Consider the following 16928-nt stretch of genomic DNA (forward strand, 5'->3'; position numbering starts at 1 on the left):
GTTATTCTGCAAAGATATGCTACAATGCGTTTTGCAAGAAAGAAAGCCTGAAGTTTTAACTAATTCAGCTAAATATATAGTTTAATATACAGAGAATCATTTTGCATAGACTCCTATGTTCTCATCAGTCATCAATATACTTTTGTTGTAACCCTGCAAGAGGTCATGTTAATTAATATTTCGGTTATTTCAGTTAATTCATTATCTTTTATTAATATTTTCTTTTTCAATGTCATTACATTTGTAAATCCAAATAAAGAAACATTTGGGGAAAAAAACGGCCAGAGGAGACTATTAGTCTGGTAGGGAGAGAATTAAAACCCCCATAGCAAAACCTGCATCAACCCATCTCCGAGATCCCAGAAACTTTCTTTTGGGGAGTGTGCAAAGCTTTAAACCTTTTTCCAAAAGACTTATGCTCATTTTGTGTTTTAATAAAATAAATGCAATGTAGGAGCGTGAACTGGAGAACGTGGAAAAGAGCTGCAACTTGGAAGCATTGAGAGGGGAAGTTTTGCAACTACAGAACCAAAAGTCTGAGCTAGACAGAAACGTGCGGAAGCTGGATCAGGAGATGGAGCAGATGAACACACACACAATGACAAGAACTCAAATGGACATGCTAAAGAAGGACAAAGTAATGTATTTCTTTGATGCCCACTTTTTATTACCTGCAATTCTTAATGAAGCATGGTAGTAGTGTGAAGTAGGAGAGTGAGTTTTTAGCATTTTCAAGAAGGAAAACTGACAAGGCAGTTTATTGCCAATAGATTAGTCACAACAGTGCAAGCTATAACTCCATTTTTATCCTTTAGAATGCTTTATCATACCTGAGTAAACAGCTCTAGACACTGTCTCTGTTTGTTTAGGATAGCAGCTGCCATATTAGCTTGCTGTGACATCACTTCCTGCCTGAGTCTCTCCCTGCTCGCTCTGAGCTCAGATTACAGCAGGGAGGGGAGGAGGGAGGTGGAGAGGAGCAACCAGAGCATGACCAAGCCCTGAAATTTAAGATGAAAACAGGAAGCCTGATACAGAAGCCCATGTGTACACAATAAATGTTGTTTTCTTTTGACAGTGGACTCAGAGCAGCATTAGTTTGAGGGTTTACTAGTGTATTCATATATAACTTTCTGATAACCTTTTCTTCTCCTTTAAAAAGAATATCAGAAATGAAAATAGGCATTTAGTGTTAACATGCATTCCTAATTTTAGTTTGTTTTTTCTTGACATGTCCTCTCTGTATTCCTAACATACGCAGGTCTGTTTCTGAAGCTGTACAAATCCAGAACTTGTTAATATAACTGCTATTTCAACCAAAAAGTGCCTTACATGATCACTTCTTGAGTATGTTAAGCTGACCAATAAGGATGCACCGAATCCACTATTTTGGATTCGGCCCGAACCCCAGAATCCTTCGTGAAAGATTCAGCCAAATACCTAACCGAATCTGAATCCTAATGTGCATATGCAAATAAGGAGTCGGACAAAAAGTCAATGCGATTTCTCTCCCATCCCTAATTTGCATATGCAAATCCAGATTCGGTTCGGCCGGGCAGAAGGATTCGGCCGCATCCGAATCCTGCTGAATCCTGAACAGAAACCTGGATTCGGTGCACCCCTACTGACCAGATCTGCTTGTTTGGCTAGGTTGTAGATGTACAGGATCTGTCTGCATTGACATAAGCACACCTGCTCAGTAGATTACTGGATGTTTTATGACCAGGTATCTAGTAGTCCCAATCACCCCATATATTGGCGAGAAGTTGGTGACCTGTAGGGACCAAGATGGAAAACTTTAAAAGCCCAAGTATGGCCAGCTTTATTGGCTCCAAGGAAAATGTGCACTATAGTAAAAGCTGCAAATTTACATAGTTACATACCGATATCTATACTTATTGTAGATTTTAGTATAAAATAGCCTTGGATATTATGTCTGTCCAAGAAAAGAAAGCCACTCTTAAAAGCATTAACAGAATCAGCCATCACAACATCACCCGGCAGTGCATTCAACAACCTCACTGTCCTCACTGTGAAGAACCCCCTATGTTGCTTCAGATTATTTAGGAATCATTTGTCATTAGAATTAGGAACATAAGGAATTTTGGCACCTGCAATTTTAGTAACTCGTGGAAGCAACATCAGAAATTGCAGCTATTGCCTCATTCTGTTGTCTGGAAGTGCATTTTCTAAATGAAAATCACCTGACAAGTGTTTCCAGGCAATTGCTACAGATGGCAGTTAGGGTACCTCCCAAGTGATTTATATTCAAAGGCACCAAAGTTCTTTAAGACAATTGCCTCAGTTTCTTAACATATTCCTGGAACGGCTTTATCAGTTTTTTTTTTTTTTAAATTTCTTAAAAACGTACCTTCTGAAATTTTAAAGATTCAAAAGGCAGTCATTAAACCAATAACTACCTTGCAAATGAGATTTAACTTAATGCAAGTCTGTGTGTATAAGAAAAATGATACACGCTGTTGTAATACTACATTTCCCTGGCTTTGCCCTCTTGGTGCTGCATATTTCTTTCCTCTGCCATTATTTTGTAAGTTATACTGCTATAGTTCCAAAATATCAGACCCGAAATAAGTGTTCATCCCAGATATCACTCAACCTGCCCTTAAGGATGCGCTTCCACGATTACCCTGGACAGTGTTGGGGAAAAATCTAAAGACCAGAGATCACTTGAGGTGAAAGGGTTAATCCATGTTTATTATTTATATAATAAACATACGCTATGTGGATCCTGTACTCAAGTGAGACAGAATACAGAACAAAGGATTGACCAGACATTAAAAGGGATGCACTGAATCCGCTATTTTGGATTCGGCCGAACCCCCGAATCCTTCGTCAAAGATTCGTCCGAGTACCGAATCTGAATCCTAATTTGCATATGCAAATTAAGGGTGGGAAGGGGAAACTTTTTTACTTCCTTGTTTTGTGACAAAAAGTCACTAGATTTACCTCCCTGCCCCTAATTTGCATATGCAAATTTGGATTCAGATTCGGCCGGGCAGAAGGATTCGGCCGCATCCAAATCCTGCTGAAAAAGACCCAATCCTGGCCGAATCCCTAACCGAATCCTGGATTCGGTGCATCCCTAGACATTATATACCCTCTGATAAACAAATATTCATGAGAAGGGAGGTAAGGCACTGGTATGGGAAAAATAAGGGAGTAACTGCAGATGTGCTTCAAGGACGCTTCACCTAGGCACAGGATACAAAAACAATACAGAATACTCATAAGAACCGACTTGGCAGATGTTACACAAAACTTTGGAACAGTTTCTACAAGGGCCTTATGTGCACTTTGAAACTGTTCCCTCCATTAAGGGGGGCCAGGATAACTTTTCCTCCACAATTGTGATAAGAATCTTTAGTAATCTCACCCTAATTGGTCTTCGGTCTGCTTTCCCTCTCATACCCTGAGGTATATTTGGTCTACAAAATGTATTACTCCAGACTATTGCACACAAAATCCAATAGAAAGTATCCTGTGCTTTTTTTTTTTTTCTCCCTTTCTCCATGGAGATTTTTATTGTAATTTCCACACACCCCTTCCTATTTTTGTGAGCTTGACATTTACTGCAGTTTTCTAAAGCGAGTTACTCACTTTCAGGATTTCTCCACCACAGTAAACAGTGCATTTTTTCCTTGGGAGTAGCAAAGGAAAATTATTTTTCAAAATAAAAGAAGAATGGTCCTGGCCTCTCAGTGTCTTGTGGCCTCTCGCAGCTGTTATGGCACAATAGGGATTGTAGTTCGGCAAAGGCTTGAGAGCAACAGGTTGATTACTGCATGAGTAAATTAACTATGTAATGCTGGTTTTGTCCCTAGGCAGACAAAGATGAACAAATAAGAAAAATTAAATCAAGGCATAATGATGAGTTGAGTTTATTACTTGGGTATTTTCCAAATAAGAAGCAACTCGAAGACTGGCTATATTCAAAAAGGAAAGATATTAATCAGACTCGAGACAAGCTGGCCAGACTTACGTAAGTACAGACCAAAATGCAAATTCTGTAGAAACTTGTTTTTATTTAGTAATTCATAGAATGAATACTAGTACAGGTATGGGATCCATTATCCGGAAACCTGTTAGATCCGAATTACGGTAAGGCCATCTAATAGTCCAAATTTTTAAAAATGATTTCCTTTTCCTCTGCCTGGTCCAGCCCAAGATCTTCATGTATACATATAAGAGAAAATAGACTTCTTTAAAGGAGTAGGTCATCTTCATTTAGTTAGTATTTTGTAACAGAAATAATCATCTATAGAACTTCAGCATGGCAGCTGCATAATTGGGGAATTCGTTACGACACAGCATAAGACATTCCCCTATCTAAGACTTCCAAATAAATCCTTAAAGGAATAGTTAAGTGTAAAAATAAAAACTGGATAAATAAATAGGCTGTGCAAAATATAAGATGTTTCTAATATAGTTAGTTAGCCAAAAATGTAATGTATAAAGGCTGGAGTGACTGGATGTCTAACAGAACAGAATACTACTTGATGCTTTGCAGCTATCGTGGTTTCTGTTGACTGGTTACCAGGCAGTAAATTATCATAGACTTGAGGGGGGGCCACATGGGCCCATAACTGTTGCTTTTGAATCTGAGCTGAATATTGAGGATTAATTGCAAACTCACTGAACAGTTATGTCCCATGTGGCCCCCCTTATAGTCACTGACTAACTCAGACTTAGAGAGCTGAAAGCTCTAGCCTTTATACATTACATTTTTGGCTAACAATATTAGAAACATTTTTTATTTTGCACAGCCTATTTACCCAGTAATTATTTTTGCACTGAACCGTTCCTTTGAAACTTACCTCTGCAAAGCCTACACAATGATAAAATAACCTCTTTTAACTTCACAGATCCCACACATATTACACATTGCATGTTCATACTGTATAATACATCTCGTAATTCTCCTTTATTAGACACTGTATAAGTCATACTTATATAACAAGTGGTGCCTATGCCACTTTTTTATACACCCCTATAGAGCATTGGAGAATATGTTGGCACTTTATAAATTATATTATTGTTAATTATAATAGACAAGTGATGGATTTCAGTGCTGCACTCTTTGGGCACATCCAATGCAGTGCTTCCTCAATTTCCGTAACTTGCAACAGAATGGAGAAACATGAAGATTACAAACTGACAGCAACTTTGGAAATAGTGAGTGTGCTTATCATTTCTGCTGCTCAATGCAAGGTTTGGTAGCAGGGTTTCGGTATGACTGTGAAGTTTTCCATTGCTTCCCACCCTCTCTCTCTCTGCCATTCACATGTGAAATAGGTATTATTCAAGGATTGAAAATAAAATTAAAGATACAAAAAGATTCAAGTAGAGAAGGGAAATCCTATATCATTCTGGTATAAGTATTAGTTTTAGTCTGGACTATGCAATGTTTTTATTTATTGCAAACAAATGGAATGTTAAAGACTAGTGTAATCAAAGCTATCTACTACAATGCTGTTATAGGCTTTATTTTCCTTGGTGAACGAAGCAAGAAGCAGGAATTATGCTTGCAGTCTAGTAGCATTTCTCTTCAGCACCCTCCTTTAAGCACTTTCCTTGGCTAAAAAAGACGTATAGGTGCTTGTAATATATACAATAAGTTCAAAGGGGTTGAAAGGTGCGCTGGAAATAAAATGGAAGTTCCTATAGGAAGAGAAGACAAAGCCTTTATGGTGTAATATCCTTTGTACACAGAGCTGCTATTTTACATATGGTCTACTCACACTTGAGAAGAGTTCAAGTCGCAAACAGAAAGGTTGGACGCGTCTATTAACAGTCCGTCATGTGCCTGTTGAATGAAAGTGCAGGATAGTGTAGTACCATCGACTTTTAGGAGATTAGCCGATATTTCGCTTACCTAGTGCCGATGTAAGGCTGGCGTACAGATCAGTGTCAGTGCGGTCGCTGCCAGTTACGGTTCCTTCTAAGCCGGTTTTTTCAAAGTTGTTTTACTTGCGCATCTGATTGCGCTGACAGGGATGCGGTCTTTCAGATAGCAGTCGGTTGTTTCATCGAGCGCTCAATGTCTGCGTTCTCTCCCTCGTGGTCTGAGATCGTGTGTAGGCACGATTCTGCGATGTCCTCAGTTACTCCACAGGATTGTTTAACTCATAGGACACTTATAAAGGAATGTGAAAGGGCCTTTCACTGTATAACTTAAGTATTTTATTGGAATAAATTGAATTTCTATTAAGGCAAATACGTGCCCTGAATATTCCTTTGTAAGTGTCCTACAAAGACAAAAACTTTCTCAACTGGCAGTCCAAATCAAAGACACAAATTAATATATATGTGAGGCAGCTTTAGACGCAAACCAAGCAGTTAGCAGAGCTTCAGCGCTATCTATAGCCACTCGACACGCTGGATGAAGCTGTGGTCTGCTGATTTATCATCCAAAAAATTTCTTACATCGTTGCAATTCAAAGGAAAACTCCTATTCGGTCCAGATCTTGACAAGATCATTAGTCAAGCGACAGGAGGAAAGAGCACTCTACTTCCTCAACCAAAAGCCCGAACTATCAGGCCAACCGATAAAGATACAGTCAGACAACTCGACAGTGGTGGCTTACATAAACCACCAGTGAGGCACAAGAAGCAAAGCGGCCTTACAAGAAGTCAGGCACATTTTTCAGTGGGCGGAACAGAGCAACGTCAGACTATCGGGCATTTTCATCCCAGGTCTACAAAACTGGGAAGCAGACTTCCTCAGTCGCCAAACATTAGACCCAGGAGAATGGGCTCTAAAGGAGGAGATATTTCAAGAAATAACCGCAAGATGGGGCTGGCCGGAAGTAGACCTAATGGCGTCTTGCCACAACCGACAGGTACCAACTTTCTTTGCATGCTGCCGGGATCCTCTGGCCCTAGCAGCAGATGCTCTCACAGCCCGTGGGACTTTCAGCTAGCTTATGCATTCCCTCCAATTCCTCTGATACCCAGAACAATCAAAAAGGTACAAAGAGAAAACACCACTCTCATCCTTATAGCTCCGAACTGGCCTCGACGTTCTTGGTTCTTGGACCTCATCAACATGTCAATAGAGGATCCATGGATTCTGCCAAACATACCAGACCTACTACATCAGGGCCCAATTCTACACCCCAAACCTCACAGTCTTAACTTGACTGCGTGGCTCTTGAGACCAGCAGAAGGGATTCCCGGACGAACCATGCGTGCAGCGTGACAGCCTACATCGGCCAGATCATACTACCGGGTATGGATTAGTTACAGACAATGGTGCTCCAGACACAAAGTAGACTTTAAACTTTTTCGGTGCCTAATTTGTTGGATTTTCTCCAGGAAGGTGTGTCTTTAGGATTATCCCTCGGTTCCCTCAGATCACAGATCTCTCTGCCCTTTCCATTTTATTCCAGAAAAGGCTAGCCCTTTTATCGGATGTCAAAACTTTTCTCCAGGGAGTAGCACATGTGGCCCCTCCATTCCGCAAATCAGTACCGTCATGGGACCTCACCTTGGTTCTTAAAGCACTCCAGAGAGCTCCCTTTGAACCAATGGCATCAATACCATTACAGTGGGTTACATTGAAAACAGTGTTTCTATTCGTAATTGCCTCAGCAAGACGAGTGTCCGAGATCAGTGCACTATCCTACAAATCTCCGTTCCTCACCTTTCAGCATGACAGAGCAGTGCTTCTTAGGGTACCCTCCTTCCTACATAAGGTGGTATCAGCATTTCACATCAACCAGGAAATAACTATTCCTACCTTCTACCCTTCGCCAAAAAACCCCAAGGAAGCAGCACTTCATACATTGGATCCAGTACGTGCCCCAAAATTCTATCTACATAGAGTACGTGAGGTACGCAAAAGGGATCTCCAGCCACTAAAGCTTCTATATCCAGATGGATCAAGCAGACAATTCAAAGGGCTTATGTGGCACAAGGATTGACACCCCCTGATAAAGTGAAAGCGCATTCCACAAGGGGGATGAGCACGACCTGGGCATTCCGGAATCATGCTTCCAGCTACGCGGACCTCTGGAAAAATCCAGCTAGGGCCTCTCCCGCCCTATTACTGGGGGACAGCTTTGGTACGTCCCGATGGTTCCCTGTGTCCCCCAAGCACACACTGGAGAAAATCAGATTTTGTGTTCTCGCCGTAAAATCTTTTTCTCTCTGTTGGCTTGGGGGACACAGGGCTTCCCTCCCTTCATGGAGGCCTCTTCTGTTTTTTTCTCAGTTACATGTGTGATAAGTTTCAAGTTAATTGTTGAAGGTTGAAAAAAAATAAAACCTTCTTCTTTGGGACAAACTGTATTAGGCTCAGCCTGCTGGGGGGTATAGCCAGTGGAGGAGGAGCTACTTTTCAGTTATTGTTGTGTCCTACCTTCTAATGGCATCAGCTATACCCCATTGTTCCCTGTGTCCCCCAAGCCACCAGAGAGAAAAAGATTTTACGGTGAGTACACAAAATCTTCTTTTTATCATAGCCATGCAGGATATTATAGCCATGCAGAAAGAGCAAATTGTATCCATTTGTTCCCTTTGAAATCTGTACTTCACATTGTCTGTTTGGGGTTAATATGATAAGTAGTGCAAATCTTATCTAATAACCTGTAGCAGCCAACAAGCAGGTAGAATTTGCAGGTCGGGGGGCGTGGTCTGCATTGCGACCGGATAGGCAGCACAGGCCGTCAGCTCCGCCGCAAGGGAGCTACATACTGCAGATAACCTGCATTTAACAGCACATACTCTTTGCTGCCTGTCGGGTACAGTACCTGGGAGCACTGCCGGAACCCCGATGGTGAGGAGAAGTCGGCGCAATAACACAGCGCACCACTCTGTGTCTCCCCGCATCATGGCAAACAAAAATGGCAGCGAACAACACGCAGCGCGCTCCGCTTCTGATGAAGTGCAGGGCCCTGGAGGCGCTGCTGCAGAAAAGTTAGCACGCTTTGCCAGAGAGCAACTATCACAACCTCTACCAGCAGGTATGTCCTCCACTGCATGTAGCACAGCAGGGATTTCGGATAAAGAGCATAATGATACTGCACCCTCCTCCCCTGCAATTGTGCAATCCCCCTCAGAGCCTACCTTATCAGCAGTCCTGCAGGCTATTACCTCAAATCACACTGCTCTGGTTTGGAAAATAGATGAACTCAGAACAGACTTTGCAATTTTGAAGCATGATGTTCAGAAGTTGAGGGAGAGAACAGGGGAGGTGGAAAGACGGGTCAGTGACATGGAGGATTACACAGCACCTCTCCCCAACAGGATGTTAACCACAGAAAAGCAATTAGCATTGCTGGAAAGCAAGGCAGATGACTTGGAGAACTGTCTGAGAAGGAATAATATACGGATACTGGGTCTTCCTGAGAGAGTAGAGGGAACAGCCACAGAAAACTTTGTGGAAAAATGGCTGACTGATATGTTTACCCGAGCCATCTTCTCATCAGCCTTTACGGTGGAGAGGGCACACAGGGTGCCGGGCAGGCCACCACCACCGGGGGCCCCTCCACGCCCATTAATTGCCCGTCTTCTGAATTACCGTGACAGAGACTCGGCTCTACAAGCGGCTCAGAGAGCGGGAGAAATATTTTTTGAGAATCATAGAATATCACTTTATCCAGATTTCTCTACGGAAATTCGGAAACAGAGGGCGAAATTCAATAAAGCCAAGCAATGACTCAGACAACGGCAAATCCCGTATGCCATGATGTTCCCGGCCAGACTGAGAGTAACAGCAACGGCAAAGCCAGCTTCTTTACTACGCCAGAGGAGGTCTTCACTTGGCTGGAGGAAAGACCACGGCAATCTCCACGGAGAGGGCAATGAGCTGCTTCACTCTGCTTCCAACTGGTGTGACGCGGATCGGACTTTGGGATTACAATGCCAATCTGGTAGTTATGGTCCGTCTAGCGGTGTTTTCACACTGACTGTATCAGAAGAAACTCTCCCGGACAGGTAACAATACAGCATATGTCTTTCTGCAGGACAGTTCTTACACGATCCTTTCATTCCCGGGCGGCAGTGACAGGCCCATAGACATTCAAGTGTGCCTAGTAAGGCAAAGTGCGTACACTAACCCCCCTTTCATAGTTTACTTTATTTTATTAGGGGTAAAGTTGGAAAACAAAACTCACTCTTCTAAGGTTATGGAGTGGGTAGGGTGGGAATGGGTATGGGTTAAAGTTGTGGGGAATGTTAGCAATGTTGTCTTTTACGGTGTCTTGAAATTCTTAACCTATTGTGGTTTCATGTCAATGTGCAGTTTTGGTCTCTCTGTGTCTTCACCAGGATCCATTACTCTTTCTACCTGTGGTGATGGCTACCATTAGTGTAATGTCGTGGAATGTTAGAGGGATGGGTGATGGGATAAAGCGTAGACTTTATAAGAAGGTACAAACCCCAGATAATTTTTCTCCAAGAAACTCATCTAGTGGGTACTAAACTGTTATCATTGAAAAAACCCTGGATCGGATCTATGTATCACTCCTCGTTTTCCAGTTATTCTAGGGGTGTATCTATTTTATTAGCTAAAACGTGCCCTCTAAAGGTAGAAAAAGTGCTTTCTGATACATATGGTAGATTTATCCTTCTGCATGGGAATGTTTTTGGCAAAAAATTCAATCTAGCAAATATATATGCCCACCCTTCACCTACAGAGGAATTTTTTAATGAAGTGACGGAGAAAATGCTAAATCTGCCCATAGCGCCATTTCTCCTTATCGGTGATTTTAATGCCGTACCTGATGCTGTAATGGATAAATTGCATCCCCCCGAGTATCCTCGGGGCATTTCAACCGATGGGTTTCCACCATTAATCTAGTGGATTTGTGGAGAGTACATAACCCTCAGATCAGGCAGTATACGTGCTACTCCCCTGGTTACAACAGTATGTCGAGAATAGATCTGGCTCTAGGGTGTTCGGAGATGAATAAATGGGTAAAAAAGGTGGAGATGCTTACGAGAGGCATCTCAGACCACTCTCCCCTGCTACTTACTTTTACGTACTCTCAAGCTCCCATAGATAGAGTGTGGAGGCTGAGTCCTTACTGGGCGAAACATACTCATTTAAACAAAATCATTGATACCAGTATCAAAAAATTTTTGGCCGTGAATGGCGACGAAACTCCCCTACATGTAAAATGGGATGCATTCAAAGCTTATATCAGGGGGGAATTTATTAGCAATATTGCTGCACTAACAAAACTAGCACAAGCTGACTTAGCCCAAAAAATGGTATATATATCAACTGCCCATCCAATCACCTGTATCAGAGGTGGCAGGCCAGCCAGAATGCCTTGAAACTTGCCCAAGTGGAGCTCACCAAAAAACATATACTCTATCAGAAAGGTAATATATTTGAGCACGGGAACAAAAATGGGAAGTTACTAGCAATGCTAGCAAAAGAGGAAACGCCAAATATGGCAATCCCTGCTGTAAGGTTATTGGATGGTACAGTTGTATCCTCATTAGAAGATATAAATCTAAGATTTATGGATTTTTATGCTGACTTATACAGCCCCAAAATATGTACCACCACTGATGACATACGTGAATATCTAGGAACCATTGCTATGCCAACTCTGGCGACACAACTCGCTATGGGGCTGGCTGATAATATCACGCTAGTAGAGTTTGAAACAGCTATAGCCTCATTCCCGGCCGGAAAAACTCCAGGAACTAATGGGTTGCCAATGGAGTGGTATAAACAACATGTTAAGTTACTTGCACCTCTCCTGACGGAATTATATAATGGGGTACAAACTGGGTCTCCGTTTGAGATGAGAGAGTCTTTATTAATTTTATTGTTAAAACCGGGTAAAGACCCGCTAGAATGTACCTCATACAGACCCATTGCACTCATTAATGCGGACGCAAGAATTTTAGCGAAAGTATTGGCAACGCGCTTAGCGCCCTTACTCTCTAACTTAATTTCCCCAGATCAGACGGGTTTTATGCCTGGACGGTCCACGGATATAAACATCAGGAGACTGTTCACCAACATTTCCATTTCACAGGATAATTCAGGTAGTAGGTTGATTGCCTCTTTGGACAACGAAAAGGCTTTTGACTCAGTTGAATGGGAATATTTATGGGCCACGCTGAGTAGAGTAGGTATACCCCCATTGTACATTAACTGGATAAGAGCACTATATCAGCTTAGCCAAAATCCGTACAAACACCATTTTTTCCAATCCTTAGGGGCACCAGGCAGGGTTGCCCTCTTTCTCCTTTATTGTTTGCACTAGCCATGGAACCTATGGCCTGCCGCTTTAGAGCCTCCCAAGAAATTGAAGGGCTTAAGATTGGGGAACTAACGGAAATCATTTCAATGTATGCTGATGACACTTTATTATATTTACCCAACCCCCATCTGGCACTAGCACAAGCTCTAAATATTATAAATGATCACACTAACTATTCTGGACTTAAGATCATCTGGTCCAAGTCCGTACTCTTTCCCATTGATGCTCTCCCACCAGCTACCCCCCAAAGGACTCTCGGTCTTAACTGGGTGACCACCTTCAAGTATCTAGTGATTTGGATCCACGCTGATTTAACCAAATACACAGAACTTAACATTCTGCCTCAAATTAAGTACATGGAACAGAAATAAAATGCTTGGGCGAGTCTACCTCTATCTCTAATTGGTAGAATAAATCTATTTAAAATGGTAATACTACCGAAATTAACTTATATATTTAGGCAGTCCCCCACGTTGATTCCACGCTCGATCTTCTCTACACTCAAAAGCCTCACACTTACATTGTACTGGAATAACACTATTCCCAGATTAGCTCTCACCACTTTACAACTCCCCTCTCATCAGGGAGGGTTGGCAGCCCCCAACCTGTTCCTTTATTATCTGGCAACACAGATGGTGGTTGTAAGGAACTGGGCCAATTCCGATGATACAAATGCATCTGTGATACTTGAAGCTAAACTGGCAGGGTCTTTTGAAGGATTGAGAAACCTACCATACCAGGGAGCCACTTACAATACTGCAGTATCTCTTCTGATGAAAGAGACAAAAAAGGCCTGGCAGTTGGCTTTTCAATATTACCCAAAGCTACAACATCAGTGCTCCAGTTTTACCCCACTATGGTGTAACCCCTATCTGAAGCAGCTGGAGCTGCTCCCAGATCCCCAGCTTTGGGCAAGGTATAATATAAAATACATGTCAAATGTCATAGCAGAAGGTAAACCCGTCAGTTTTCAAGCTCTGAAAGACACTTATACTTTACCGAATACTATGTTTTTCAGGTATCTGCAATTGAGACACGCGCTTGTAACTCAATTTAAAAAATGATTTTGTGGACATCACACCAAATGGCTTAGAGTTAGGGATACATAACCAGGAGTTACGCAAACCGCTATCGCACTTTTATGCACAATTACAGAATACGAGGGGTACCCCACTACATAAATTACGAGCAAAGTGGCAGCATGACATTCCCGAGATCACGCAAGAAAATTGGGAAGAATGACTAACCTCCATCTTTGAGGGTGTGATTAGCAGTAAAGACAGGATGACACAAATTAACTACTTGCATAGAGTATACTTTACCCCACAGCGATTGCATAAAATGAACCCAGCTATTAGTTCAGTGTGCCCCAGATGTCAACACTCTCCTGCGGACTTTTTTCATATGGTATGGGATTGTCCAGTGATAATAATATATTGGAGGGCGGTTGTGCAACTCATTGCAGCTAAGACTGACCTCTGCGTGCCACTAGAACCTAGAATACTTTTACTAAGTCAGGTAGAGGACGTGTCTCCGAGGAGGGCTCATTGCACATTACTATCCATACTCTGTATGTATGCTAAAAAAGTGATTGCAATCAACTGGAAATCTAGCGGAGGGCCTAATGCCCAAGAATGGGTACAGTTAGTAGAAAAATCCTTACCATTGTACAAACTTACATATATGAAAAGGGTTGCCCTGAGAAATTTGATAAGATATGGGGCTTGTGGATTGAAGAAGACCCTGATCTGGATCCACCTTGACTCACTAACCGCATACATTGCGCTCGTGTTATCCATTATTTGTACATAATATACGGATGTGATGTGGGAATTCATGGGCCTAACTATTGGTTCACTACCTCTTAAAAAGACTGCACTTAATATGGTTAGGAGACAAAGGTATGTGAGACACAGTCGGGACAGGATTAGTACTATGTATTTATATTGAGTCATGCTGGGAAACAATGGCAGTATTCGATACTTGTTACAGTTACACCTATGGTTAACTTGATGTGCTGAGATAGAACTGCATGGTTATAATTCTAAAGCTTAAAAATATAAAGAAAAAAGAATACCCCGTGGGTAACAACCTAATCAATAACCAGCATACGATAAGCTTTTAGGATTAAATGAGTTAATTCAATAAATAGATTAAAGTGCAGTAAATGCCTCCAAATAAATTAATCAATTATGCAACTACACAATTTTAAGTTAATTAATAAAAATTCTATAAAGTGCCAATTAGTGCATGATATCCAGGGGTAGTTTAGTCAATTATCAATCCCAATAAAAATTCATGGTTATACTGAACCAACAAGGATAAGATAAAAGGTTCCTATAGGGGTGCAATTAATTGTGTAAAAAATCAATTAGGTGAGAATTATTAGAACCAAAGAAATTATATTGAATTAATCACTAATATGTATATAATAACTGCTGGAGATTAAATTAATTAAAAGATCTCGTTAAATTTAAAAAATGACCAAATTAGGATTAAAAACTAAAACCGAATGCTGCGGTCAATAGAATAGAGAGAAGATATAATGAAACATAAGAGGGTGGAGCTGTCCCAAAACTAACTGCCTGTTGTTTTCTAAGACTGGGACACCACAAAGAGGAAGCCAGGACAGGGTAACCGAGACTGTGGCCTTGGTATGTTAACTTGCCCTGATCTTATGGAGACTAGGTTAACCCTAATAAACCACAAATCACCGGCCCCTTGGAAAGGAAGGAAGATTGATTAGAATAAAAGAAAACCGCAGTAATAAGGAATTAGATCCAACCCAATAAAGTACCAGGAAAAATCTTTTAAAAGAATCTCAAAGATTGAGCGACTCGCCAACGCGCGTTTCGCTTACAAGCTTTCTCAAGGCGAAATGATTGATCCGTTTCTGGTACGCTATAAAAATAGGTTCCGTGTACGTCATCAAAATGCGTCACTCTGTAGTTATCGCGTGACTTAGGTAGTCTTCTGATTGGTAGTTCCCGTTGAGACGTCAAGAGAGTCATCAGAACGTTTAGACGTCGGGAGGCGCGGCCCCGTGTGTCAGACACACGCCCCCGCACAGGTCCGTCCTATTGGTCAACATGACCATGACGCGGAATACATTACTGGGGCCCGATCATCGGTAGCACCCCTTCCCTGCCACATATGACAGCCAGCACCAATCGTTTTTTGAGATCCAGTGAAACGTATATTTAAAATACTACGAACAAACCAATCATCGTTCCTATGACCCACTGAGTCCATTATTATGATTTATTCAGACCTGCTGCTATAATTAAACAAATTTGATCTAATTTTCCCAACAATTATTTAAAATAATTTTATTAATTCATTATTAAAAAGAAGAAAAAATTATGGGATATATATATATCAAATATTGTTTTATAGCAATGGAAAGGGATTCTATAACATGATTAAAAATACTCAGACCATAAGGTCACAGAAGGAATACTGACCTATTATTGCGTCCATTCAACCTAGGATCAATTAAAATATACAAACTATATTGCTCATTAAGATTGGAAATAAAATCCATAGTTAGATATAAAATCCATAGTTAAATAAAAGATGTGAACAGATTGTTTTCATTTATTCCTCGAGGGGAAATGGTATCCAATTTGTTCCAAGTCCCCATTTCGTATTCCTAAATTTATTTTTTCCAGAGCCCAGAAGGAGACCTTGGCTGGATCCATATTATGGAACTTCTTAAAGTGGCTCGCTACTGTTGAAAGGGTTTTATCGGATTTATTCAAGTTTCCCGCAGTCCTTATTGAGCTGCAGTGTTGCTGGATCCGCAACTTCAACATTTGTGTTGTCATGCCTATATATTTCTTAGGACATGGGCATTCGACACAATAAATTACCCCTTGGGTCTTACAGTTTATGTAGCTGTTGACCCAATGTTGTTTGCCAAAGTGATCCTGAAAAGAATCCACTTTGATCATTTTGTTACACATGTTGCAGTTGCCACATGGGAAACAACCCCTATTTTTCTGATTCAGTTTCGAATTTTGGGCTTGAAAATGACTTTTAGTGAGCATATCTTTCAGATTTGGGCTTCTCTTGTAACAAATAGAAGCTCGATCCTGCAAAATTGTGCTTAATGTGTTGTCTTCTAATAAAACCGACCAATGCTTATTGATTATTTCTTGAATTTGTAAGCTATTGGTATTATAAGTTGTAATAAAACGCACCACATTGTTGGGATCTTGTTTTTTAGTTTTAGTTACCAATAGTTCGGATCGATCTGTACCCATTGCTCTATTATAGGCTTTTTTTACAATTTTTCCAGAATAACCCCTTGCACGTAGGCGCGCCTTTAATTCTTTGGCTTGTTCTTTAAAAACATCCCGGGAAGAGCAGTTACGCTTCAATCTTAAAAATTCCCCTGTTGGGACTGACTTTTTGACTGAGATCTTGTTTATTTAGGGAGTTAAGAGTTGTTCTTCTTATTTTCTATTATTTATAATTCTAAAGCTATGACAAGGAAAACACAATCAAATGTAGGAATAAGGCAAGAATCTAAAGAATGACAAAGGCACCGTGTAATTGTTTTTTCGTTTGTTTTATTTTTGTAACAAAATGCTTACATGGAACGTGTACAAAACGGAACAAAAATTGTATTTGTAACAGTGATGTTAACTGCATGTACAATTGTTTCAATAAAAGAATTGT

General features: G+C 41.0%; 1 protein-coding gene across 3 annotated transcripts in view; it reads left to right on the top strand.

Moving 5' to 3' along the window:
* Positions 1-16928, top strand: part of rad50.L (RAD50 homolog, double strand break repair protein L homeolog) — a 230328-nt gene that overhangs the window by 183518 nt on the left and 29882 nt on the right. For all 3 annotated transcript variants that reach the window (XM_018251121.2, XM_018251119.2, NM_001161383.1), the window contains 2 exon segments: positions 455-637; positions 3843-4000. In XM_018251121.2, coding sequence (XP_018106610.1) covers positions 455-637; positions 3843-4000 — 341 coding nt within the window.

This window comes from Xenopus laevis, chromosome 3L (assembly GCF_017654675.1).
Source record: "Xenopus laevis strain J_2021 chromosome 3L, Xenopus_laevis_v10.1, whole genome shotgun sequence".
Taxonomy (NCBI): Eukaryota; Metazoa; Chordata; class Amphibia; order Anura; family Pipidae; genus Xenopus; species Xenopus laevis.